At 37.9% G+C, this 27,256-nt stretch overlaps 1 protein-coding gene and 2 non-coding genes across 3 annotated transcripts; all 3 read right to left on the bottom strand.

The window, feature by feature from the left end:
- Positions 1 to 2,647: 2,647 nt before the first annotated feature.
- On the bottom strand, positions 2,648 to 3,804 carry LOC141608987 (uncharacterized). Its single transcript, XM_074428273.1, has 2 exons — positions 2,972 to 3,804; positions 2,648 to 2,864 (listed from the first exon to the last, which is right to left on the bottom strand). Exons 1-2 carry the CDS (start codon positions 3,555 to 3,557, stop codon positions 2,830 to 2,832), a joined length of 621 nt encoding a protein of 206 aa, XP_074284374.1. The 5' UTR covers positions 3,558 to 3,804; the 3' UTR covers positions 2,648 to 2,829.
- Positions 3,805 to 11,856: 8,052 nt separating this feature from the next.
- Positions 11,857 to 11,963, bottom strand: LOC141609862 (small nucleolar RNA R71). Its single transcript, XR_012527768.1, has one exon. It is a non-coding gene; the product is annotated as a small nucleolar RNA R71 (small nucleolar RNA).
- A 6,809-nt stretch (positions 11,964 to 18,772) lies between these two features.
- LOC141609796 (small nucleolar RNA R71) lies at positions 18,773 to 18,879 on the bottom strand. The gene has a single exon (XR_012527706.1). It is a non-coding gene; the product is annotated as a small nucleolar RNA R71 (small nucleolar RNA).
- Between the last annotated feature and the right edge of the window lie 8,377 nt (positions 18,880 to 27,256).

Genomic DNA, 27,256 nt, shown 5'->3' with positions numbered 1-27,256 from the left:
TATTTTATTGTAAATAACTCGGAACTAAAACCAAAATGATAATTAAAGGATTAACGAATTATACGATTAAGAAAACCCGAATCAAACATTTGAACAACTCAACAACCCGACTCAAAACCCGTCTTTAATTATTTAAATAACCCGGAAATTAAATTAATTAATTAAGAATACGACCAAACAATTACTCGACTCAATAAACGATATAAAATACGAGGTATTACACTTCAAGACTATCAGTCCGTCTATACATAAGCATGTAGTCTTTGGTACCCTGAAGGTACATCAACACTTTCTTTTGACCTTCCGGTGATCGAAACGGGTTACTCGATATCGCCTAATACTCCAACAAAGATATGCAATGTCGGGTCCAGTACAGGACTTGAGCATACATAATACTACCAACAGCTGAAGCATATGGAACATTTTTCATTTGTTCCCTTTCTAAATCATTCCTGGGACACTGGTCTAAACTGAATCGGTCACCTTTCACAATAGGTGCTACAGTTGGTGAACAATCTTTCATTCCGAATCTTTCAAGCACTTTGTTGATATAGGCCTCCTAAGACAAGCCTAAAATGCCTTGGGATCTATCTCTATGGATCTTAATGCCAATGACATAAGATGCCTCGCCCATATCTTTCATATCAAAGTTATTTGAAAGAAATTGTTTCACCTCATATAATAACCCCTTATCATTGGTTGCTAGCAAAATGTCATCCACGTATAACACAAGGAAACAAATCTTACTCCCACTGACCTTAAGGTATATGCATTGGTCCATGATATTTTCTTCAAAACCGAATGAAGAAATTACTTCATGGAACTTTTTATACCATTGACGGGAGGCTTGTTTCAAACCGTATATGGATTTATTTAGCTTACAAACCAAATGCTCACCATCTTTAGAGGAGAACCCTTCAGGTTGTTTCATGTAAACCTCCTCCTCTAAATTGCCATTGAGAAATGCCGTTTTCACATCCATTTGATGTAGCTCGAAGTCAAAATGAGCTACTAATGCCATGACCACTCGAAGAGAATCTTTCTTTGATACAGGAGAAAATGTCTCCGTGTAGTCGATTCCTTCCTTTTGAGTGAACCCTTTAGCAACGAGTCTTGCCTTATGTCTCTCGATGTTGCCAAGTGAGTCTTTCTTAGTCTTAAAGACCCACTTACATCCGATGGTTTTTACACCATCAGGCAACTCGACGAGATCCCAAACTTGATTAGACGCCATAGAGTTCATCTCATCTTTCATAGCATCCATCCATAAGTTTGAATCTGTAGAACTTATGGCTTGTGAAAATGACATAGGATCATTATCAGCTCCAACATTGCAATCCGATTCTTGTAGATACACTTCATAGTCGTCAGGAATAGTCGATCTTCTTTCTCGAATAGATCTTCTTAATGAAATTTGTTCAACCTCACGGTGAACTTCTTCCTCATTATGATCCACCCTATTTTGATCGACATTTTGTGGAATTTCTGTATTTGGTTGTTGAACCTGCGGTCGAACTTCAGGACCGTGAACAATAACCAACCTCTCACTTAAAACAGAGGGTGAAGCTTCATGTTGATCCTTTTCAGGTTCAACTTCTATAGTACTCCCACTGATTAAGTCATTCTCTAGAAATTTTGCATTTCTAGATTCCACAATCCTGGTACTATGAGATGGACAATAGAACCTATAACCTTTGGACTTTTCGGCATATCCAATGAAATGCCCACTAATAGTCTTTGGGTCTAGTTTCTTTTCTTGTGGGTTGTAAATTCTCACCTCAGACGGACATCCCCAAACGCGTATATGTTGCAAACTCGGTTTCCAACCTTTGAATAACTCAAAAGGCGTCTTTGAGACGGCCTTGGAAGGAACCCGATTTAATATATACGCAGCCGTCTTTAGTGCATCCACCCACAAAAATGAAGGAAGTTTAATATTACTTCTCATACTACGCACCATTTCAATTAATGTCCGATTCCTTCTATCTGCTACACCATTCTGATCCGGAGAACCGGGCATAGTGTATTGGGCAACAATCCCATGCTCTTGAAGGAATTTAGCAAAAGGACCAGGTGCTTGTCCATCCTCAGTATATCTACCATAGTACTCACCACCTCTATCTGATCTCACAATTTTAATGTGCTTACCACATTGTTTCTCTACTTCAGCCTTAAACAATTTAAAGGCATCAAAAGCTTCGTCTTTGGAACGAAGTAAGTAGATGTACATATATCGTGAATAATCGTCAATAAAGGTAATAAAGTATTTCGGATCATTAGCGTTCATGTCCGGACAACAAATATCCGTGTGTATGATTTCTAATAGGTCAGAACTCCTCTTAACACCTTTCTTAGATTTGTTAGTTTGCTTTCCCTTAATGCAACTAACACAAGTATCAAAATCGGTAAAGTCTAAAGTACCAAGTACCCCTTCCTTTACCAATCTCTTAACCCTCTCAATGGAGATGTGTCCCAATCTCGGGTGCCACAACATAGAGGACTCCTCATTCATAATACTTCTTTTTAAACCAGTATTAACATGCATAGTATTTTGAGTGGTATCATTTTGTAAATAAAGACGATATAAATTATCAGACAAAATACCATAACCAATAACTTTAGAATTTTCGCAAATCGAAACCAGAATTCGAAAAATTAAAGGTAAATCCAAACGGTACAAGCCTTGAAACTGAAATTAAATTCCGAGCAAAATTCGGAACATAAAATGTCTTTTCCAAAACCAAAACAAAACCACTACTCAAAACTAAACTGCATGTCCCTACGGCCTCCACGTTCGAGCCTATCTGGTTTCCTGAATAGATAGAGCTTTCACTTGCCACTGGTTTCCGCAGGTTTGTCATACCCTGCAAGGTATTCGAAACATGGATTGTAGTACCAGAGTCAATCCACCAAGTATTATGAATAACATTAACCATATTAGATTCATAACAAACAAACGCATGAAAATTACCTTTCTTTTTAAGCCAAGCCTTGAACTTTATGCAGTCTTTCTTCATATGTCCCTTCTTTTTACAGAAGAAACATGAAGACTCCTTCTTAATGGTCGGCTCAACAGATATCTTACCCTTTCCCTTATCCTTATGGTGACCCTTCTTAGTACTAGATGATTCTTTATTAGTATTAGTGGTTAGGTTCACCTTTTCGCCCTCCTCCAACAACAACCTCCCCTCCTCTTGAACACACATGGTCATTAATTCATTAAGAGACCATTTATCCTTATGTGTATTGTAAGAGATCTTAAAGGGAGCATATTGTGCTGGAAGAGAACACAAAATGAAATGTACTAGGAAAGAGTCAGACATAGTAACTTCCAATACCTTAAGTTGGGCTGCAATATCCCTCATGCGCATGATGAAATCACGCACTCCTTTAGTGGCATTGAGCTTCAAAGAAGTGAATTTCATAATTAAGGTGCTTGCCAAAGCCTTATCAGAAGTTTCGAACTGTTCATCTATTGCTTTAAGAAGGTCTCGAACTTTAGTATGATGCTCGACGGAACCTCGGATACTAGCACACAGTTTTGTCTTTATGAACATCGTGCAAATATAGTTTGATTTCTCCCACTTTTCATGATGGTCTACTTCATCTGGTGTGCTAGTTTCCTTTACCTCAGTCGGTTCATCGTGTTGTATGGCATAATCGAAACGCGTGAATCCTAAATGCAATAGAACTCTTTCCTTCCACACCTTAAAATTATCACCAGTTAATTCAGGAACGTCTATTTTGATATCAAAGGAACTTCCAGGTAAACTTGCTGCAAATTTTAAATATACATGCTTAGTAACAAAAAATGAGACTTAACTTTATCACAACTTACCAATGTAAATTATGCTCATATGAATCTAGTGACATAAACTTGCCTGTGGGCTAAAGTCTACTCAAATTAGATGCATAAAAATTTTAAACTTTATGATGAAACTATCAAATTATATTCATTTCTCAACTCCTGTGGGTATATTAAGAAACATAATTCAATATAACATCCTAATTAATCAAACAAATATAATAAGATTCCTGTGGGTAAGTCTCATCACATTACGTATAATTAATTACAATAAATGTCTAGTTTCCACATGTGATTTCGAATAAAATTTAATAAATTAGAGATGCTGTGGCTACTCCCTAACTAACAAATTTAAAATCACTTGACATTTAAACATTAAGTTATATACAGAACTTCATGTATATAGACCAACTAACTTCAATCTCACATATAATTACAACCACCAAAAAAAAATACAGTAGCATTACTCTTAGACCACGATAAACCAAAGGTGTATAGACAAAAATAACACAAGTACTATGGTCTCAGGAGGCAACATATTGAAAGAACAGTTGAGTTAATAATGTGAGTACTTGATACTGACTGCAACTAAAGAGAACAAAAAGGGAATAAATAAAGTCCATCCAACAATATAATATACAAGCATATACGTATAAGTATATACTCACAAAACAAGGTTAATGGACAAAATCTAAACAAAACACCAAGAAGTATCCTATGGTAAAAGTATCCAATGCATAGAACCGAAATTGATAAAAATCCCAAGTCCCCGTGTGTTGGGCTCCAGAAAAGGACAAATCACTTTATTATTTATTATTTACATGACATGTTAACATCATATAAAGGTACTGCACATTATGAGAAAGACTATAAACCAAGAGTCTTAAACCAACAATACACAGTTATGAGAGAAAATGGCAACAAACTTCATCCCCATTCGACTTTCTCCATAAAAATCTCCATTAAAACCCAGAAAAACCCAACACAAAAATTCCAGATTTCATGATAAAAAGGAATCAGAATGAAGACGAAGCTAATCAAAAAACAATTATCAAGGGAGTTTCCGTCGTCAGACGGAAAAACGAAAATTCGACACAACAGATCCATTATATCAAGACGGAAGACTGAAGTCAGAAAATTAACAAGCAAGACAGAGGCGATAAACTCGCTCTGATACCAAATGTAAGTTTAATTCAATTCTTAATCATGTATATTCCAATTACTAAATGAATATACGATATATAAAATGCGGAAGCGATAAATAAAGATCGAGAATTAAACCTCCAGCCATTGCTTATCGGTATTCCTGATCAGCTTTTACCCAAATAAAAGAAATAAACCCGTTTCCGATATAAACCTTTGCTGTTGTAAAAAACCCGTCTGCTTAGTGTGCCTTTTCTGATTTCGGTTCCGAACCCTCCTTCTCACTGATTTAGATGGTGTATATTTTCTTAAGGGAGAGTAGGTTTGGTGACCTTGTTAATCAGAAATTATGTTGTACTTATACTGATTTTGCCATCAAAAATCAGTTGCAAATGTAGTGGAGAGTGGTGGTCAACTGAAGGAAATGGGGAGACAAAATAGGGCAGTTTGAGTCCATATTTTGACTGCCAAATTAATGGGCCACAATCTTAATATTTTCAATTACTGAAAATATCCAACATCTCTTGCTTCTCATCATTGGTGATATCTCGCTAATTTTGCACATTTCGCTACTGCTTTCGTTCTGAAACTTGATCGTTTAATTAATTCTATTAATTTTCAGCAATTGTTATGATAAATGTATTAACAAAATACTTCCTCCTATTCCGAATAACTGTTCCATTTGGACAATGGTACGAAAATTAAGGAATAAGGTTAAAATAATGAAAATTATTATATAGGGGTGAGAATAAAAGAGTTAAATAATGAAAAGTATTGAATATGATGGTTTAGGATGGTAAATAAAGAAAAGAGCCAAGGGTAGGAAAGTCAAAAAACATATCCAAATATGACAAATGGGACAGTTATGTGAATAGACGGAAATGGCAAATGAGACAATTATTCAGAATAGGAGGGAGAAGTTGTTTATGAGATCTGTTAAATTCAGTTATAAGGACAACTAATAGTTGTTTCACAAATTCTCATTATAGACGGATAGACTATCCGTCTATACGTATAGACGGATACCATTTCCCTCACAAAATACCCATTTGCCATAAAATGGGAAGCACATGGGGGATGCCCCACCTTGTCCCCCCTGCCCATTTTATTAGAGGTCTTTACCCGTCTGTTCGCCCCACCCATTTATACCAAGACCTATTGTAGTTGTTTAGGACAGAGTTTTGTAATGGTAAGTAGTAAATAATAGAAGCAAATCAAGCATCCATTAAAACTAGGACAACCGTGGTAGTTGGTATGAGAATTTGCGTTTTTATAACGACGACAAATGTCATTGAACACAAAATCTCATTGAATACGGCGATATCCGTCACAAGTTTGTGACGGATACCGTTTTCTCTCATAAAATACTCATAAGAGGTGAGTGGGGCAACACATGGGGGGTGCCCCACCTTATCCCTCTTCCCTTTTTGTAATAAGTCTTCACAAGCAAGACGCTTTGGTGAAAAAAATAAGTGTCATTTATGTGATCTCATTTTGTTTACTTATCGTCATTTTTGTCTTTTCTGAGTGACCAACTCTATCTCTCCTTGTTAAACGAGTTTAAAAAAATTTCTATTTTAGGTTTGGGTAGTGGATTATGACTATCTCTAGTAGATCTATTATACGGGTCAGGCGAGTCGGGTTATGATTAGAATATGGGTTAAGAAATAATTTTTTATGCTTTTTTTTAACAATTTTTATAATCAATTTTTTTTAAAAAAAAATTAAAATTAATATTTTAATCATATTCAATGTTTACATTAATTATATTAACATAATTATTAAAATATTTTTTTTAATAGTTATTTTATTATTAAATATTATAAAAGTTATATAAAATTGACCTTTTAATTGTGTTTGTAATTTTAAGTAATATATATAAGAGAAAATTGTTGATTACAACCTTTTAAAAACCACTTTTTGAAAATTACAGCCTTATATAATTTTTTGAAAATTACAGCCATAATATCACTTTTCTTTTAGAATTGCACCAAGATGACGTTTCCGGTGAATTGTGTTAAAATGTGACTGAAATACTCTTGCTTATTTGTTTGCCTACTCACCCAGTTCATTTCACTCACCTCTCATTTAACCCTAAACCCCTCAACTTCCTCCACACTACTTCCTCAAATTTTTCCCAAAATTGAAGAACCCTAATTATTTTCAATTTGGGGAAAATTGATGATGAACACTAATTAATTAATTTTAAGAGAAAATGGAAATAAAAGAATTACAATTCAATTATATTGATTAGGGTAAAATGACGAATTAGATTTGATAAAATTGGTGAAGAAGAAATGGAAAATTAGAGAGAAGATGGAGTTGTTAATTTAGGGGTTATTTGGTTGACAATGGGGAGATGGAGTTCCCATGAAATAAAATTCATATGATTTTGCAATTCATGTGAATTTCAAAAAAGTTGTTTGGTTGGGATATGTGAACTCAATTCATGTGGGAAGTTCCACTTACCAAGGGGGGCTAGGTAAGTGACTTCCTACATTATGTACGAATTGGAGTTCCATAGGAACTTCAACTTCTCATGAATTGGGTAACCAAACAAAACCTCATTTTTGCACTTCCTAGGAACTTCCAATTCACATGAATTTGGAAGGCAACCAAACAGCCCCTTAGATGAAGAGGAAGAACATAAGGGGTTGTTATAGGTTGAAGGTAAGGGTATTTTTGTCCTAAAAAATGTACTTAAGCAACAAAAATTCAAATTTGTCTCAATTTTCCAACGGTGTAAACTTTTGGTTGTAATTTCTTATCAGAACTGTTATTATGTCTGTAATTTTCAAAAAAAAAAAAAATTATATAAGGCTGTAATTTTCAAAAGGTGGTTTTTAAAAGGCTGTAATCAACAAATTTCTCTAAATACAATAATTTTCTAACTATTTTTTCAAATATAATATATAAATATTAATATTTTAATAAAAAAAATATTTACCTTTGACCCAACGGGTCGATTCGTTCGGGTCGGATCTCAACCCTAAAATAACGGATCATTTCGGGTTCGGGTTAAATGGGTCGCCGAGTCAAAATTTTCGGGTCTCGACTCTTGACCCTGAAAAAACGGGTCGGGTTAGTTTTTCGGGTCGAGTCAGAATTTAACAGGTCTACCTCTAAGGGTATAACTAGTTTATAGGTTTTGAATTTTATAATAAATTTTTCGAGTTTTGTTTTAAAAAATTTCTAAACTTTTTCATTTAAACATTAAGCTAAAAAAAATTTCAATATAAGTATATAACTCAAAAACTATACATATGAATTCATTTAATTTTGAGTTTTTCAAAAAATTAAAATTAAAAAATTAAAATGTAATTTATGAACTTTAAAATTCGGAAAAAAATACACGTAAGTTCTGTTGCTAAAAAGTCTGATGTATACATCAGATGCATTATGCATGTGTCCTTTTGTCCTATGATGTCAGCTAATAATATAGGGGTGCTGATTTTCGCAGTATGCATTTTACTCATCAAAGTACACGATTGGCAATTATACCCCATACGATTTCCCCTCCAAATTTCCCTCTCTAATTTATCCCAAATCTTACTTGCTTACATTGTAAAAACAAAATATGACAAATAAATAACTAACCAATTACTATGTGTACTACATTTGAATAAATAAGTTTACATAGTACGTACTATTGGGACCACATTGTTAAAAGACAAAAAATTAATGAGAATTTGTGTTATTAATGTAGGGTTAACAAATTAAATTCCTATTCTCTACTCATATAAAGGTTGAATATTATTAGAAGTTTAACAATAAGTCTTACTTAAGACCTACTATATCCGTCTTATTAATAAGACGGGTCATATTTGATACCAAATTGAGAATATGGGTCGAGTACTGTTGTTAGTTGGCATTTAATAATAATTTAGAGTACACAAAGTACTGTTGTGAATTGACCATTGTGTTACTTCTTACCTGTCACACGCCTCCTTCCTGTCCCCCCACATTCATTTCTCAGTTATCTGTTTCATTTCTTTCACTTCACTCTCTTCTCTCCTCACAACTCGCTGAAAATAAAAAAAAAATCCATAAAATTCTAAAATCGTCAACAAGATCAATGGGAAAGAAAAAAAAAATGGCAAACAGAACCCCTCCAAAAAGGGGTCCAAAGAAGGGCACAAATGCAACTGTGGAGGAGGTGCCATTGAGGTCGAAAGCCACCGGAAGGAAGAAGTTTATGGTTGAAGAAAGTGTTGTTGAAGACGTCGAGATGGGTAAGTGGAGGAATCTTTGTATTTATATACGATTTTGTTACCAAATTGTGCAATACATGAGTGTTTTGGATTTGCATGTCTGTTTTTAATTGATTTATTTGTCAATCTGTGAATTAATATTTGGATATCTTAATTTTTCTTTGTAGAAGAGGTTGTGGTGATAAAAAGAAGAGGTCCAAAGGTGGTATTGGGCAAGAGATAAGGTGTTGTGATTGAGGTTGAAGTTGATGAATCAGAAATTGAAGATTCTAAAAGTGAAGGAGTACAACCACCACCAACAGTGGCGAAAAAGAAGGGAAAGGGAAAGAGGCAAAAGCCTCTTGCAAATGAAGGTATAATGTGCCTTAGTTGTTTACCTTTTTGTGTAATATGTCACCGTGTTCATTAAATTTGAATATTTGATGTTTAATGTTGTTGTTATGTGTCCAATAAGATGTTTTCATAGATCTTGATGCGTGTCATTTATATGATGTTTTACACCTCATTTTACACGCATTTCAGAGCTCATTTATGTAGTTTATGCTACTATTCTCCCTATTTTCGTCTACTTTCGTGTTTTTGTACATTATTGCAGAAATGTGAAGAATCCAGCGGAAATCAAGCTAAATCCGTCCTCGAGTACTTTGCATTGCATTTGACGTGAAGTATTTACTCAATAAACGAACTTGGTGCGCATATCGAGGCCCGAAAGACTAATTCACGAAGTTTTTGAAGCCAAGTACCAGCTACTCCAGTCGATCGACTGACCTCCATGGTCGATCGACGAGCCGACATACTGAAGCTTACATTCAAAGCCTGATCGATCGATCGACCGGTCACAGTGGTCGATCGACCAAGCCGTTATTTTGACGTGAATTAATAGAGCGAGGATTAGGAAGCCCATTGTGTTTTAAGTTTTGAGAATAAAGTTACGTGATATTTCTATATAACGTAACCTGCTCATTCGGAGACATTGATTCAGTTTTTAGTTTATCATCAGTAATTAGGGTTCTTAAGATTGTTTCGTTTTCAATACAATTTACTTTTGCATTCGGTTTTTGGATCGTTGTTCTGCAATTCTTCTCTCCTGCTTTCATACGGTATTTCACTGTTCTTATATTCAGTTTACTGCTTTATTTCGTTCGTAGTATAGAATTGCTAGAATAGTTTCCCGAAAGCCAATTTATCGTCTCATGTTATTTGCTTGTTTAGTTAATTTAATCATGAATTCAGTATCTTTATTTGTTAATCTTGTTGTTATTTTTATCGTAAGCATGAGTAGCTAAACCAATGTGCTAGGATGTATGGAATATGTAGTGTAGGCGGCATTATAATAGTAGACTTGGAATCGCGCCACGGTCGATCGACCACACATCCTGGTCGATCGAATGGCTACGTGAGATATGCTTCGTTTTAATTAATTTAATTGCTATGTTTGACGAATCGAGTGCCCGCGACTAGTTGAATGTTTAGGAATCGACCGATCCAATAAAGATCGAAAGATAGGGAAGGGAGATAGCCTACCTAATTAAGACGACTAGATTAATGAGATCGAAAGATGAGTTAATTTAGCCTTTTAAATCACTTTTCAGGACGAAAGTTAGCATTAATGATATTAGGGACCTGTAGCGAGATCGAAAGATGCTACCTGTTGAGAATGGACCGAGAGGACTTCTTATTTTCCCATCTCACGTGATTGTTTTAGACCTACCTGGTATACTGCCGCCGAAACTATAGTGAACCGACCATCTTAGCACCCCTTTTATCATTTGATTCCATACATTTCTTTAGTTTTCTTTTAATTTCATTGCCATTAGTATAAACCAACTCAAATCAAATCCCCCTCACTCTGTTACCTTAAGACTTAAATAAAACAACTATTAATTGCATCGCCTCCATGTGGTTCGACCCTGACTGCCACTAGCTATTGTAGTAGTTTGGACTATAAATATTATCTTTGGTGCACACAATGACAGACATCAAATTTTGGCGCCGTTGCCAGGGAGGCAATTGTTTAAAATTATTAGTTGTTTTATTTTTAGTCTTTCTTTTAGTTTAAGTGACATCTGTTCCTTAAACTATTCTCATATTCTACTTGTAGTTTCTTCTTATGCGCAGGTCACAGGGTGGTGAATTACTACCGTTCAATCCTGAGATTGAGAAGACTTTGCGTGAGTTGAGACGATCATCTAGAGTATTGCCGACAGAGGAAGAGCTGAGTACTCTGTCTAGTTACTACGAGAACGAGCTTTTTGAGGAGGATCCACCTTCGTCACCTATTTCTACTTCTTTGACCGAGACCGTCACATCTCCGGACATGGTGAAGAAGCAAGTATAGCTTGATCACTCGAGCCGACAGCTGAGAATCTCTATAAGGGATTCGCATTACCAGGGATGGACAGAAAATTCGAGCCGAAACCGTTCTATATCAACTTGGTTGAGAGAAACCAATTTGGGGGAGCTGCAAATGAAGATGCAGCCAAACATATGGAGACATTCATTGATTATTGATGTTCCATACCCCCACCGACCGGTGTGACCCAGGACCAGGTGAAGGAGATTATGTTCATATTCTCTTTTCGTGATGCTGCAAGGGAGTGGTACCGAGACCTGAATCGGGCTGCTAACGAAATCACTGATTGGAATTCGCTGGCTTTAGCATTTTACAAGAAATATTTCTCTGCCTCGAAGACCAACTCCATTAGAGCTCAGATCACGGGCTTTAAACAAGGTCCTGATGAGAACTTCCATGAGGCGTGGGTCCGTTTCAAGAAGCTGGTGCGAACTATTCCACATCATGGGTTTGAGAAGTGGAGCCTATGCAATCAATTTTATAATGGGCTTTATGACGATCAGAGGGCTATCCTGGATGCGGCAGCTAATGGTAGATTCTAGGAGAATGTTGGAGAAACTAAGGGGTGGAAAATTATTGATGATTTGGCCACCCATAAAGCTGAGTATGGAAATTTCAGGGAAAATCAAAGGAGAAGTGCTGAATCCCCTTCTGTAGCTGCATTAGAGGCTCTTACGGCGAGATTTGATAAGTACGAGTTGGGAGGAGCTTCAAAAGGAGGGATCTATCATGTGAATGCTGTTTCAGACGGTCCTTTCGTCTGCAAGAGATGTGGAGGAGAAGGACATGTTTCAGACAACTGCAGCATTTCCTATGAGTCTTGTGCTGCTTTTCAACATTATAGGCAGACAAACACTTATTTTGAGCCGAATGTACATCCGAATTTGAGGAGGAGTAGCCAAAATGTCCTAAATCCGACTCCACCTCCACAGCAGCAGCAGCAGCAGAATTATGTGCCCCCTCATAAGCAGCAGCAGCCATATCAAAAGCCTCCGTATGTCCCTCAGCAGCAACAGCAGTCCAAAGTTTCCGAATTTGCCGAGTTGAAAAATTTGTTGCTGAAAGAGTCTCAAGCTAGAGAGGCCGGGATGAAGATGTTAGAAAGCCAAATCGCTCAATTGGCTAGCAAGAGTACAACTCGAGCTCCGGGACATTTACCGTCGCAGACGGATCAGAAGGAGACCCTTAATGCTATTACTTTGAGGAGTGGGTCTACCCTTGAAGGGCCCGCTATGGTCGAGGAAGCTACTGGAAAAGATGAGGCGGAACCAAGCAAGAAGAAAGCAGAGACGAACAGTGGCAGAAAAAAGACGTCTACCAGGTATATCAGTCGATCAACTGACATACCCGGTCGATCGACTGAATCGCGAAACAAAACAGCTTCTGGTCCTGTAGAAGTCAGTCGATCGACTGATATGCATGGTCGATCGACTGACAGCGCTGCTGATGGTGAGTCTTTTCATACTCCAATGCCAAATAACTTGAGGGACCACTTGTTTCGGGGTACGACTACTCCGAAAATATTGAGACAAGACCCAAATGCTGATGGGTCAGTCCCGGTTCTGAAGTACGACCCGAAGACGATTAATGGTTCATTTTTGAGACGGTCTGAAGAAGGGTCAAGCTATAAGAAGGAGAAGGTAGTGGATTTTCAGCCTAAATCCACCGATGCCGGCATGAGAGACTTGGAGGAGAGGGCTAAGTTGCTTCTTTCAGCCCCCTATCCGGAGAGATTGGTGCCGACAAAGGAACAGGTATCGTTTAACAAATTTGAAAATGTTATTCGTAGCTTAAATGTACAAGTTCCTTTTCTTGAGTTAGTTAATCAAATGCCTGCTTACATGAAATTTATGAAGCAACTTTTGTCTAAAAAGAAGTCACTTGAAACTGTGCAATCTGTCGCACTAACTGAGGAGTCATGTTCTTATTTGACCTATACTGCACCTCATAAGCTAGAAGACCCAGGTAGCTTTTCAGTCCCATGTAGTATTGGCACCTTTTCTATTGAGAAGGCCTTGTGTGACCTAGGAGCTAGTATTAGTGTAATGCCTTTGAGTCTTGCTAGGAAGCTGAAATTGACTAGGTTTGCAGTTATCAACATGACAGTACAGATGGCTGATCGTTCTGCGGTCCAGCCTATAGGAGTCTTAGAAGACATTCCTGTGCAAATAGGAAAGTTCTTTTTCCCTGTTGACTTCATTGTACTAGATATGCCCGAGGATGCCCACATTCCTATCATATTGGGTAGACCATTTCTCGCACACTTTCTTTGGTGCGATTATAGATGTTGGTTCAGGGACATTGACCTTCAAAGTAGGGAAGCATTCCATTGTCTTTGCCCAGACAGCTAAGAAGAAAGACCCCATGTGGCCAGTCACTTGTAATACGGTTTCTGAAAAGAAATCTTATTTTGTGCTTTCTGATATGCCTGTCTCTATGCCTGTTTCTGCTATAACACCTCCGCCCCAGATTGGGAGCAAATTGGAGGAAGATCCTTCTGTTTTGGATATTGCAGAAACTGGTTTGGGGAAGGAAGAGCCGCATGTTTCTCCAGCTGTGAAGGAGCCAATCGTTCAAAGAGGCGGTTTAGGATGTCTTAGCTATGGCACTGATGAGGAGCCAGTCAAAGTGACGGAGTCCGATTTGGATTCTGACGAGCCAGACGAGGTCATTGCTTGGGAAGATGTTGCAGCTGTTGATCCGTTGAGTTCTGCAGATGTTGGAGTTGAGAAGAGTGCAGCTGAGGAGATGAGCATTGTAGAGGCTACCTCTTGTAGCCAAGAGCCGAGCAAGTGGGCCATTCCGTGGCCGTTCTTAATCAACTATTAGTTGATCAAATGCGTTACAAACATTTTATTTGCTTTCGTTAAAGTTTCTCTTTTTATTGCTTTTGTGTGCGCGAGACTTCGCATTTTAATAAGTTTGCTTAGGATTTTGAATACTTTAGACTATTGCTTTGGGTTTTGCGCAATTTTGGGCGCGTTATTATGTGCATTTGCAGGTTTATAGACCATATTAGCTCGAGTTATTGAGCTAATTCGAAGAAATTAGAAGTTACAGCAGGTTTTCCGGTCGATCGACTGTCTCCTATGGTCGATCGACTGAGCTGCGACTTCCAGGAGCTTCTGTTCCTGTTCACTCTGGTCGATCGACTGAGTGATGTGGTCGATCGACCATGTTCGCTGCTGTACCTGTTTTCGATCATTCCCCTGCTGTGTTTGGTCGATTTGCGGAGTTGAGGGAGTCTTTTCTCCACTTTATTCTCCGACTCATTTCTGTTTTCTTCCGTTTCTTTATTTTACACATAATGTTGCGTTTCATAAATTGTTTTCTCGGATTACGCGCGGTATTTTCTGTCTTTTCAGGTACCTATGGTAGCACTGCTGGCTACTGAAATCTCCTATCTCACGCTGGTTTGGGGAGGTTTCCTTTTGTTGTGCTTAAAGTCTTGTGAGTTTTCGAGTTCTTACTTCATGTCTTATTTAGTTAATTTATCGCAAAATCCCCGTTTCCCTTTTATTTCATTACATGATTTTGCACAATGGGGACATTGTGTGATTTGGTTTGGGGAAGGGTTTTGCATAGCATTCATATGTTTTTGCATTCACGTTTACATTTTTGTCTTGCATTATTGTATATTTTCTCTTTTATATACAGAAAATTTTAAAAAAAAAATAAAAATAAAAAAAAAATTTGAAAATTTTCAAAATTTCAAAAAAATGCACGTTTATTTTAGCATTTAGGTCGAGTCGGAACGGTAGTATTTCAATGATGACATTGCATTTGCAGCTGTTTTATGCCTAAGCCTTGCTAATTGACATGTTATTAGTAGAATCATATGCATAGTCTACGAGTTTTCGTTAATTATTTGCTGAACTTGACACTTGACTTAGATTTCTGGCAAACTACATCATTTTCTGAGATTTAGAGCTTATAACTGGTGTCATTCATGACCAGTTTATTTAGGATTGTGAGTAGTTATTCCTTATGAGACATGCTATATTAATTTGCATAAATATGAACTTAATCTGCTTAATATCTGTATGCATTCGGTTTGTGGTTAGTTGACACATGTGGAAGAGGTCATCCCTTTATTCATTTTGCCCATAAGCTCCACACTGCCAAAAATAGCCTTTTTGTCCCGTTACTACATCCTACATTTAGCCTCCCCTTGTCAAGCTAGTAGTTTAGTTTTTGGGATTGTTACTTTATTTTTGGTAGTTAATGCTCATTTTGAGATGATATTGGGAAGATGAAAAAGGAAGGAAAGAAAGAAAAAAAAACGCATGTTGTACTGTAGAGGACGGTCGGTCGACTGCCCATCTTGGTCGATCGACTGAAGCCCGAGAAAAGAAAAGTCAAAATCACATGGTTGGAGTTTTGATCAGTTGGTGATTTTATTCCCATGCTTTATTATCATCATTTGAGGATTTACAATTATATCAGAGATTGTGAGTTTTGTGTTTGCTATTAGCACCGTTTCGATTAAAATTTTGAGCAAGAAGTTGGATGTTGTTATAATTTGGTTCCCTTAGTTACTAGCTTGGCTTTTAACTCTGTTTTTGTCCAAATTTATCTTAGCCTCTTTTTACCCATTACCTCACATATCCATATTTACCTCGGCATGTGTCATGGTCATCTGTTTGGTTGGAATGCATATGTTTAGTTAGAATGCATATATACGGTTGTAGAGATTATTTTCATATTAGATTGCAGACATGTTCTTATAGGTCGTAGTTAGGTGAGTGTCATTACAAACTGAATTCTTTCTATCTTTACATTATTCACCTGTGTTTATTGAGCGATACGAGCGACCCGTGAGAGTCCGATTTGATAAGTCTCTACAGTTGACGGTTCAACAGGTTTTTAACGACTTCATAACTCGTTTGCATGATTCATATTGCTAATTGATTGTTAGTTGTTGCATTAAATTGGTTTAGGCTATTCGGTTTGCATTTCGCTCTGAGATTGAACTCGTTCTATTAGGTTTTAGGATCGAGTCTAGTTCTTGCTTGGGGACAAGCAAGAGTTTGGTTTGGGGAAGTTTGATGCGTGTCATTTATATGATGTTTTACACCTCATTTTACACGCATTTCAGAGCTCATTTATGTAGTTTAAAGCTACTATTTGTCCCATTTTGTCTACTTTCGTATTTTTATGTAATATTGCAGATTTATGCGGAAATGAGTAGATATTGAGCTAAATCCGTCCCCGAGTACCTTGCATTGCATTTGACGTAAAGTATTTACTCAAGGAACGAGCTTGGTGCGCATTTCAAGGCCTGAAAGATAATTTTATGAAGAATTAGAAGCGGACTATCAGTTAAAGCAGTCGATCGACTGGCCTTCATAGTCGATCGACCAACGCACGACTTACAGGAGCTACTGTACACTGCAGTCCAGTCGATCGACCACTCCACACCGCTAATCTGCGTGAATTAAGAGATCGAGAATTAAGAAGCCCATTGTATTTTTAGGTTTTAGAATAAAGTTACGTATGTCTACCTATATAACGTAACTCATTCCTGATGCTACAATCATCCAGTTTTTATTCAGTTTTAGTTTATCATTGATAATAAGGGTTCTTAAGTTTAATCTTTCGTTAATAAAGTTCTTTTTGGCAATCGGTTTTGATCTCCCCTTTACAATTCCTTTACACGGTACTCTTCTGTTCCTTATTTTCAGTTTTATTGCTTTCGTTCGTAGTTTAGGATTGCTAGGTTAGATCTCCAGAAGCCGAAATTATTGTTTTATGTCAATTGTTCTTCTAATTAATTTAAGCATGAATTCTTCTGTTTTATTAGTTGATTTTATTGTTGTTATTAACTCCAGTATGAGTAGCTAAACTCCTTGTGCTAGGATGTAGAAAATCTGTAGTGTAGGTGGCATTAGAATAGGAGACCTGGAATCGCGCCACGGTCGATCGACCGCACACCCTGGTCAATCGACTGGCTTCGTGAGGTTTTGCTTCGTTTTAATTAATTTAATTGCTATGTTTGACGAATCGAGTGCACGCGACTAGTTAAATGTTTAGGAATTGACCGACCCAATAAAGATCGAAAGATAGGGAAGGGAGACAGCCTACCTAATTAAGACGACTAAATTAATAGGATCGGGAGATGAATTAATTTAGCCTTTTTAGTCACTTTTCAGGAAGAAGGTTAGTATTAGTGATATTAGGGACCTGTAGCGAGATCGAAAGATGCTACCTGTAAGAATGGACCGAGAGTACTTCTTATTTTCCCGTCTCACGTGTTTGTTTTAGACCTACCTAGTTTACTGCCGCCGAAGCTATAATGAACCGACCATCTTAGCACCCCTTTTTAATATTTGTTTTCATCCGTTTATTTAGTTTACTTTTCTTTTATTGTCTTTAGCTATAGACCAAATCAAATCAAACCCCCACACACCGTTACTTTAAGACTTAAATAGACAACTAATAATTGTATCGCCTCCCTGTGGTTCGACCCTGTTACCACTAGCTTCTGTTAGTTTTAATAGGTATTATAAATATTATCTTTGGTGCACACAACGACGGGCATCAAATTTTGGCGCCGTTGTCGGGGAGGCAATTGTTTAAAATTTTTAGTTGTTTTTATTTTTAGTCTTTCTATTAGTTTAAGGGACGTCTGTTCCTTAAACTATTCTCATATTCTTCTTGTAGTTTCTTCTTATACGCAGGTCACAGGGTGGTGAATTACTACCGTTCAATCCCGAGATTGAGAAGACTTTGCGTGAATTGAGACGATCATCTAAGGTATTGCCGACAGAGGAAGAGCTGAGTACTCTATCCAGTTACTACGAGAACGAGCTGTTTGAGGAGGATCCACCTTCATCTCCTATTTCTACTTCCTCAGCTGAGACCGTCACATCTCCTGACATGGCTGAAGAAGCAACTATAGCGAGTCACTCCGAGCCGACAGCTGAGAATCTCTATAAGGGATTCGCATTACCTGGGACGAATAGAAAATTCGAGCCGAAACCGTCCTATATCAACTTGGGTGAGAGAAACCAATTCGGGGGAGCAGCAAATGAAGATGCAGCCAAGCATATGGAGACATTAATTGATTATGGCTGTTCCATACCCCAACCAACCGGTGTGACCCAGGACCAGGTGAAGGAAACTATGTTCCTATTCTCTCTTCGCGATGCTGCAAGGGAGTGGTACAGAGACCTGGATCGAGCTGCTAATGGGATCACTGATTGGAATTCGTTGGTCCTGGCATTCTACAAGAAATATTTCTCTGCCTCGAAGACAAATGCCATTAGAGCTCAGATCACGAGCTTTAAACAGAGTCCGGATGAGAATTTTCATGAGGCGTGGGTCCGTTTCAAGAAGCTGGTGCGAACTATTCCACATCATGGGTTTGAGAAGTGGAGCCTATGCAATCAGTTTTATAAGGCTTTATGACGATCAGAGGGCTATCCTGGATGCGGCAGCTAATGGCAGATTCCAGGAGAATGTTGGAGAGACTAAGGGGTGGAAGATTATTGATGATTTGGCCACCCATAAAGCTGAGTATGGAAATTCCAGGGGAAACCAAAGGAGAAGTGTTGAATCCCCTTCTGTAGCTGCATTAGAGGCTCTCACAGCGAGATTTGATAAGTACAAGTTGGGAGGAGCTTCGAAAGGAGGGATCTATCATGTGAATACTGTTTCAGACGGTCCTTTCGTCTGTAAGAGATGTGGAGGAGAAGGACATGTTTCAGACAACTGTCCCAATCCATATGAGTCTTGTGCTGCCTTTCAACATTATAGGCAGACAAACAGCTGTTATGAGCCGAATGTCCATCCTAACTTGAGGTAGAGTAGCCAAAATATCCTAAATCCGACTCCACCTCCACAGCAGCAGCAGCAGCAGCAAAGTTAGGTGCCCCCTCATAAGCAACAACAGTTTCAAAAGCCTCCGTATGTTCCTCAGCAGCAGCAGCAATCCCAAGGCTCTGAATTTGTCGAGTTGAAAAATTTGTTGCTGAAAGAGTCTCAAGCTAGAGAGGCCGAGGTGAAGATGTTAGAGAGCCAAATTGCTCAATTGGCTAGCAAGAGTGCGACTCGAGCTCCGGGACATTTACCGTCGCAAATGGATCAAAAGGAGACCCTTAATGCCATTACTTTGAGGAGTGGGTCTACCTTTGATGGGCCCGCCATGGTTGAGGAAGCTACTGAAAAAGATGAGGCGGAACCAAGCAAGAAGAAAGCAGTGACGAACAATGGCAAGAAAAAGACGATCGGCAGGTATGTCAGTCGATCGACTGACATACCCAGTCGATCGACCAGTCCGCGAGTTGAAACAACTTCTGTTCCTGTAGACGTCAGTCGATCGACTGACATTCATGGTCGATCGACTGACGACGCTGCTGATGATGAGTCTTTTCGTCCTCCAATGCCAAATAACTTGAGGGACCACTTGTTTCGGGGTACGACTACTCCGAAAATATTGAGGCAAGACCCGAATGCTGATGGGTCAGTCCCGGTTCCAAAATATGACCCGATGTCGATTAATGGTTCATTTTTGAGACGGTCTGAAGAAGGGTCAAGCTACAACAAGGAGAAGGTAGTGGATTTTCAGCCTAAGTCCATCGATGCCGGCATGAGAGATATAGAGGAGAGGGCTAAGTTACTTCTTTCAGCCCCCAACCCGGAGAGATTAGTGCCGACAAAGGAACAGGTATCGTTTAATAAATTTGAAAATGTTATTCGTAGCTTAAACGTACAAGTTCCTTTTCTTGAGTTAGTTAATCAAGTGCCTGCTTACATGAAATTTATGAAGCAACTGTTGTCTAAAAAGAAGTCACTTGAAACTGTGCATACTGTCGCACTAACTGAGGAGTCATGCTCTTATTTGACTCATACTGCACCCCATAAGCTAAAAGACCCAGGTAGTTTTTCAGTCCCATGTAGTATTGGCACCTTTTCTATTGAGAAGGCCTTGTGTGACCTAGGAGCCAGTATTAGTGTCATGCCCTTGAGTCTTGCTAGGAAGTTGAAATTGACTAGGTTTGCAGTCACCAACATGACAGTACAGATGGCTGATCGATCTGCGGTCCAGCCTATAGGAGTCTTAGAGGACATTCCTGTGCAAATAGGAAAGTTCTTTTTCCCTGTTGACTTCGTCGTACTAGATATGCCCGAGGATGCCCACATTCCTATCATATTAGGTAGACCATTTCTGCACACTGCTGGTTCAGTTATTGATGTTGGTTCAGGGACTTTGACCTTCAAAGTAGGGAAACATTCCATTGTCTTTGCCCAAACAGCTAAGAAGAAAGACCCCATGTGGCCCGTAACTTGTAATACGGTTTCTGATAAGAAATCTTATATTGTACTTCCTGATATGCCTGTATCTGTTCCTATTCCTGTTGTAACACCTCCGTCCCAGATTGGGAGCAAATTGGAGGAAGATTCTTCTGTTTTGGATATTGCAGGAGCTGGTTTGGGGAAGGAAGAGCCGCATGTCGCTCCAGCTGTGAGGGAGCCGATCGTTCAAAGAGGCGGTCTAGGATGTCTTAGATATGGCACTGATGAGGAGCCTGGTGAGGAGCCAGTCAAAGCAACAGAGTCCGATTTGGATTCTGACGAGTCAGACGAGGTCATTGATTGGGGAGATGTTGAAGCTGTTGATCTGTTGAGTTCTGCGGATGCTGGAGTTGAGAAGAATGCAGCTGAGAAGATGAGCACTGTAGAGGCTACCTCTTGTAGGCAGAAGCCGAGCAAGTGGGCCATTCCGTGGCCATTTTTTATCAACTACTAGTTGATCAAGACGTTTACAAAACCATTCATTTTATTGCTTTTAGACTCTTTTTATTGCTTTTGTATGCGCGAGACTTCGCATCTTATAAGTTTGTTTAGGATTTTAAGTACTTTAGACTGTTACTTTGGGTTTTGCGCAAGCGCGTTATTATGTGTATTTGCAGGTTTATAGACCTTGTTAGTTCAAGTTATCGAGCTAATTCGAAGAAATCAGAAAGTTACAGCAGGTTTTGCAGTCGATCGACTGGCCAGTATGGTCGATCGACTGAGCTGCGATTTCCAGGAGCTTCTGTTCCTGTTCACCCTGGTCGATCGACTGGGTGATGTGGTCGATCGACCATGTTATTTCGTCAGACTGTTTTCGATCATTCCCCTGCTGTGTTTGATCGATTTGCGGAAGTTGAGAGAGTCTTTTCTCCACTTTATTCTCCGTTTCGTTTCTGTTTTCTTCCATTTCTCTATTTTACACATGATGTTGCGTTTCATAAATTGTTTTCTCGTTTTATGCGCGGTATTTTCTGTCTTTTCAGGTACTTATTGGTAGCACTGCTGGCTACTGAAACCTCCTAGCTCACGCTGGTTTAGGGAGGTTTCCTTTTGCTGCGCTTAAAGTCTTGTGAGTTCCGAGTCCTTACTTCACGTCTTATATAGTATTTCACGCAAATTCCCGTTTTCCTTTTACTTCATTACATGGTTTTGCACAATGGGGACATTGTGTGATTTGGTTTGGGGAAGGATTTTGCACTACATTCACATGTTTTATTGCATTTCTGTTTTACGTTTATTGCACTTCAGTTTGCATTTGTTTGTTATTTCATTTCTCTTATATATACATCAAAATTCAAAAAAATTCAAAAAATTGCATGTTTATTTTAGCATATAGGTCGAGTCGGAACGGTAGTATTTCAATGATGACATTGCATTTTCAGCTGTTTATGCCTAAGCCTTGCTTAATTGACATGTTATTAGTAGAATCATATGCATAGTCTACGAGTTTTCGTTAAATATTTTGCTGGACTTGAGACTTGACTTAGAATTTTGGCAAACTACATTATTTTCTGAGGTTTAGAGCCTATAACTGGTGACATCCATGACTAGTTTATCTAAGAATGTGAGTAGTACTCCTTATGAGACATGTTACATCAATTTGCATAAATATGAACTTAATCTGCTTAATACCTGTATGCATTCGGTTCGTGGTTTGTTGACACATGTGGAAGAGGTTTCCTTTGTTCTTTTAGCCCATAAGCTTCACACTGCCAAAAATAGCCTTTTTGTCCCGTTACTACATCCTACATTTAGCCTGCCCTTGTCAAGCTAGTAGCTTATGTTCTTGGGATTGTTACTTCATTTTTGGTAGTTAATGCTCATTTTGAGATGTTGTTGGGAAGATGAAAAAGAAAGGAAAGAAAGAAAGAAAAAATAGAATTGAAAAAAAGAGAAAAAAATGATTCGAAAAAGAGAAAAGAAAAAAAGAGTGCTATACTGTAGATACGGTCGGTCGACTGCCCTTTATGGTCGATCGACTGCAGCCCAAGAAAAAGAAAATCAATTCGCATAATTCAAAGTCTTTATTAAATGGCGAATTTTGCTCCCATGTTATATTTGTATCTTATGGGGAGTAGTTTGATTATTTCGGAGATTGTGAGATTTGTGCTTGCTAATAGCACCGTGTTGATCAAAGATTTTGAGCAAGAAGTTGGATTTTGTCATATGGTTTTGTTAGGGTACTAGCTTGATCACCTATACCTCCACATTTCCATAATTGTTTTGCCTCTTCTTACCCATTAACTCACATATCCCATATTACCTCGGCATGTGTCATGGTCTTTTATGGTTGAAATGCATATGTACGGTTGTAGAGATTACTTTCATATTAGATTGCAGGCATGTTCTTATAGGTCGTAGTTAGGAGAGAGTCACTACAATATGAATTCTTTCTATCTTCACATATACTCACCTGTATTTAATGAGTGATATGAGCGACCCGTGAGAGTCCGAATTGATAAGTCTCTATAGTTGATGGTTCAGCAGTCTTTAATGACTTCATAACTCGTTTGCATGATTCATATTGCTAATTGATTGTTAGTTGTTGCATTAAATTGGTTTCGGCTTTATAGTTGTATTTCGCTCTGAGTTTGAACTCGTTCCATTAGGTTTTAGGATCGAGTCTAGTTCTTGCTTGGGGACAAGCAAGGGTTTGGTTTGGGGAAGTTTGATGCGTGTCTTTTATATGATGTTTTACACCTCATTTTACACGCATTTCAGAGCTCAATTATGTAGTTTAAAGCTACTATTTGTCCCATTTTGTCTACTTTCGTATTTTTATGTAATATTGCAGATTTATGCGGAAATGAGTAGATATTGAGCTAAATCCGTCTCCGAGTACCTTGCATTGCATTTGACGTAAAGTATTTACTCAAGGAACGAGCTTGGTGCGCATTTCAAGGCCTGAAAGATAATTTTATGAAGAATTAGAAGCGGACTATCAGTTAAAGCAGTCGATCGACTGGCCTTCATAGTCGATCGACCAACGCACGACTTACAGGAGCTACTGTACACTGCAGTCCAGTCGATCGACCACTCCACACCGCTAATCTGCGTGAATTAAGAGATCGAGAATTAAGAAGCCCATTGTATTTTTAGGTTTTAGAATAAAGTTACGTATGTCTACCTATATAACGTAACTCATTCCTGATGCTACAATCATCCAGTTTTTATTCAGTTTTAGTTTATCATTGATAATTAGGGTTCTTAAGTTTAATCTTTCGTTAATAAAGTTCTTTTTGGCAATCGGTTTTGATCTCCCCTTTACAATTCCTTTACACGGTACTCTTCTGTTCCTTATTTTAAGTTTTATTGCTTTCGTTCGTAGTTTAGGATTGCTAGGTTAGATCTCCCGAAGCCGAAATTATTGTTTTATGTCAATTGTTCTTCTAATTAATTTAAGCATGAATTCTTCTGTTTTATTAGTTGATTTTATTGTTGTTATTAATTCCAGTATGAGTAGCTAAACTCTTTGTGCTAGGATGTAGGGAATCTGTAGTGTAGGCGGCATTGAATAGGAGACCTGGAATCGCGCCACGGTCGATCGACCGCACACCCTGGTCGATCGACTGGCTTCGTGAGATTTTGCTTCGTTTTAATTAATTTAATTGCTATGTTTGACGAATCGAGTGCACACGACTAGTTAAATGTTTAGGAATTGACCGACCCAATAAAGATCGAAAGATAGGGAAGGGAGACAACCTACCTAATTAAGACGACTAAATTAATAGGATCGAGAGATGAATTAATTTAGCCTTTTTAGTCACTTTTCAGGACGAAGGTTAGTATTAGTGATATTAGGGACCTGTAGCGAGATCGAAAGATGCTACCTGTAAGAATGGACCGAGAGGACTTCTTATTTTCCCGTCTCACGTGTTTGTTTTAGACCTACCTAGTTTACTGCCGCCGAAGCTATAGTGAACCGACCATCTTAGCACCCCTTTTTAATATTTGTTTTCATCCGTTTATTTAGTTTACTTTTCTTTTATTGTCTTTAGCTATAGACCAAATCAAATCAAACCCCCACACACCGTTACTTTAAGACTTAAATAGACAACTAATAATTGCATCGCCTCCCTGTGGTTCGACCCTGTTACCACTAGCTTCTGTTAGTTTTAATAGGTATTATAAATATTATCTTTGGTGCACACAACGACGGGCATCAGTCACGGTAACCCAAGAGCGTTGTTCGAGTTGATACAAGTGTTGACACCAGCTCAGAAAAAATGCGTTGAGGATATAGGGTTTGGTGGGCTTTTGGAATTGAAGGCAAATGTGTTCTATCATTTCATGGCGGACTGGTTGATGGAGTGTTACGTTAACCATTCACAAATGTTTATGTTTAGTGAGAAGACCAACTTTGTCATCACCAAGCATGATGTGTATGACGTGTTCATGCTGCCATGTACAGACAGGGATGTGCAGGTGACGTCTAGCAAAAAAGGATAACCCAGATCGGGAGTTAGTTATGGCGTGCAGGGCGAGATATAATATGGGTCCAACGGCTGAGATATCATTGGATAAGGTGAAGAAGGAAATGCTGGGATTGGTAGATGGTGGTAACTGTTGGAATATGTGTCATCAACAATAGTGCGATCACATGAGTTAATATCATAATTAAATCTCATATTAAGAATACGTAAGGGATGATTCATTTATATAATCAACTGATCAACATTAATCGGTAACGATTGGCTTGCTAGAGTTTGACGTTACTGTCGTAGGACGGTGGTGGTCAGTTGTTCCCTTAAGGTCACACCTAAAGGATGATGCCCTTATCAGTAAAGTTGATTAATTGTATGACGATACAAGTTAATCAATTTCTTAAAATTGAACAATTCATTTGTGAGAGAGAATATTGATATCTTATTGTAATGGGATTAAATAAGATTTATTTCAGTAATTGAAATACTTTATTACTGAAATTGTTTATTGTTTGTGAAACAATCGAGACAAGAATGAATGGTTAATTATAATTACAAGATGTTGTGAATTATAACTATATGACTCATTTTATTTATGTGATCAAGTATCACTAGTCAATTTGTTGTATGTAATTTAATTAATTTATAAAATGATATTTATGTGATAAATATGCATTAAATTAATTAATAACATGTAACATACTACATGTGACATATTGTGTGACAAATGACAAATTGACAAAATAAAATGGTAGTCCATTTTATGTGGGTTGGACCGAAATGGAGGGAGTATTAGTGGGTTGTGATTATTTTATTTTATGTAATGAAATAATAAATAATGGAACCTACACTACTAGCCTTACACAACCTACACTTTGATAAGAGAAAAAGAAAAAGGAAGATGCCTTGCTTGGCCATATATGTGCCGGCCTCACTACTTATATATGAGTAGTTTTTGGCTTTTATCTTCACTCTTACATACTACCATTCATACTACATGCATAACTTTCCTCTCTCACACCTTTCTTGTTCATCTTTCTCTAAAAAAACTTGAGAAATGATGATACAAATTGTTCAATAAAATTACTAATATTATTAGTGTAATATATGAGTATTAGTAATCAATTTTAAGATAGACTACTAAATAAATATCTAGCAAATATCATTTCGTAGTGATAAGGGTTAAATCTTGGGGCAATCAAAAGGAGAGCTCTTAATTTAGAGTTTTGGAGGATCATCCTAATACTCATTATAGCTCAAGAACAAGTGAAGGTAGGAGACCTTACTTGTGCCCATAAATCCGAAAATAATAATGTAAGGGACATTATTTTTCTTATAAATCTCTTACTTTGTTATGCATGCACTAGATCTTAAGAACGTAAATTAAGAAGTTAATTAGTTCACTATTAGAAGAGTCTAATAATAGGTATATGAACCTAACAGTAACATGTTTAAGAAGTTATTTGTCCTGTTCGCGATGGGCTCCTTTTGAGCACCCACGGTGCACAACTGTGTTGAAAGGCTGGTCAGCGCGGTGGAGACTGTTGATGACATAGTGAGGCAGGATTGGTGCTCCTATGTTTTAGCTAGGTTGAGCGACGTTGTTGCATCGTACAAGAAGAATGACACAACACATGTCGGAGGCTGCCTACTATTTCTACAATTGGTTTATTTCCACCGCTTGAGTTGGAGAGGGACCCTGTGGGAAATATCGGTATATTTCATCAAGAAATTCGGATTATAACGAAATTATAATTATGAAAATGCTAGTCATAAATGAAATTACATAAACAAAAAGAGTAGAGATTAGAATCAACCTTTGGTCCTAGCAATTTTGCCTAAGAACAAATATCGAGATCGATATTCTCCTAATTGTTGCACCCAAAATGTTTTGAGAAATGCCCTTGTTCTTGCTAGAAAGAGATCCCCAGTTTCTCTAATTATTTTAGGGTTTTTGTGATGATAGAATTAGGTCAAAAAGAAGTGAGTAAAAATGATCTCCTCCTCATTCTTTTAACCGTCC

Source organism: Silene latifolia, chromosome 10, assembly GCF_048544455.1.
Source record: "Silene latifolia isolate original U9 population chromosome 10, ASM4854445v1, whole genome shotgun sequence".
NCBI lineage: Eukaryota > Viridiplantae > Streptophyta > Magnoliopsida > Caryophyllales > Caryophyllaceae > Silene > Silene latifolia.
Note: the sequence above shows the minus strand (reverse complement) of the source record. Positions and strands in the feature narration are given on the sequence as shown.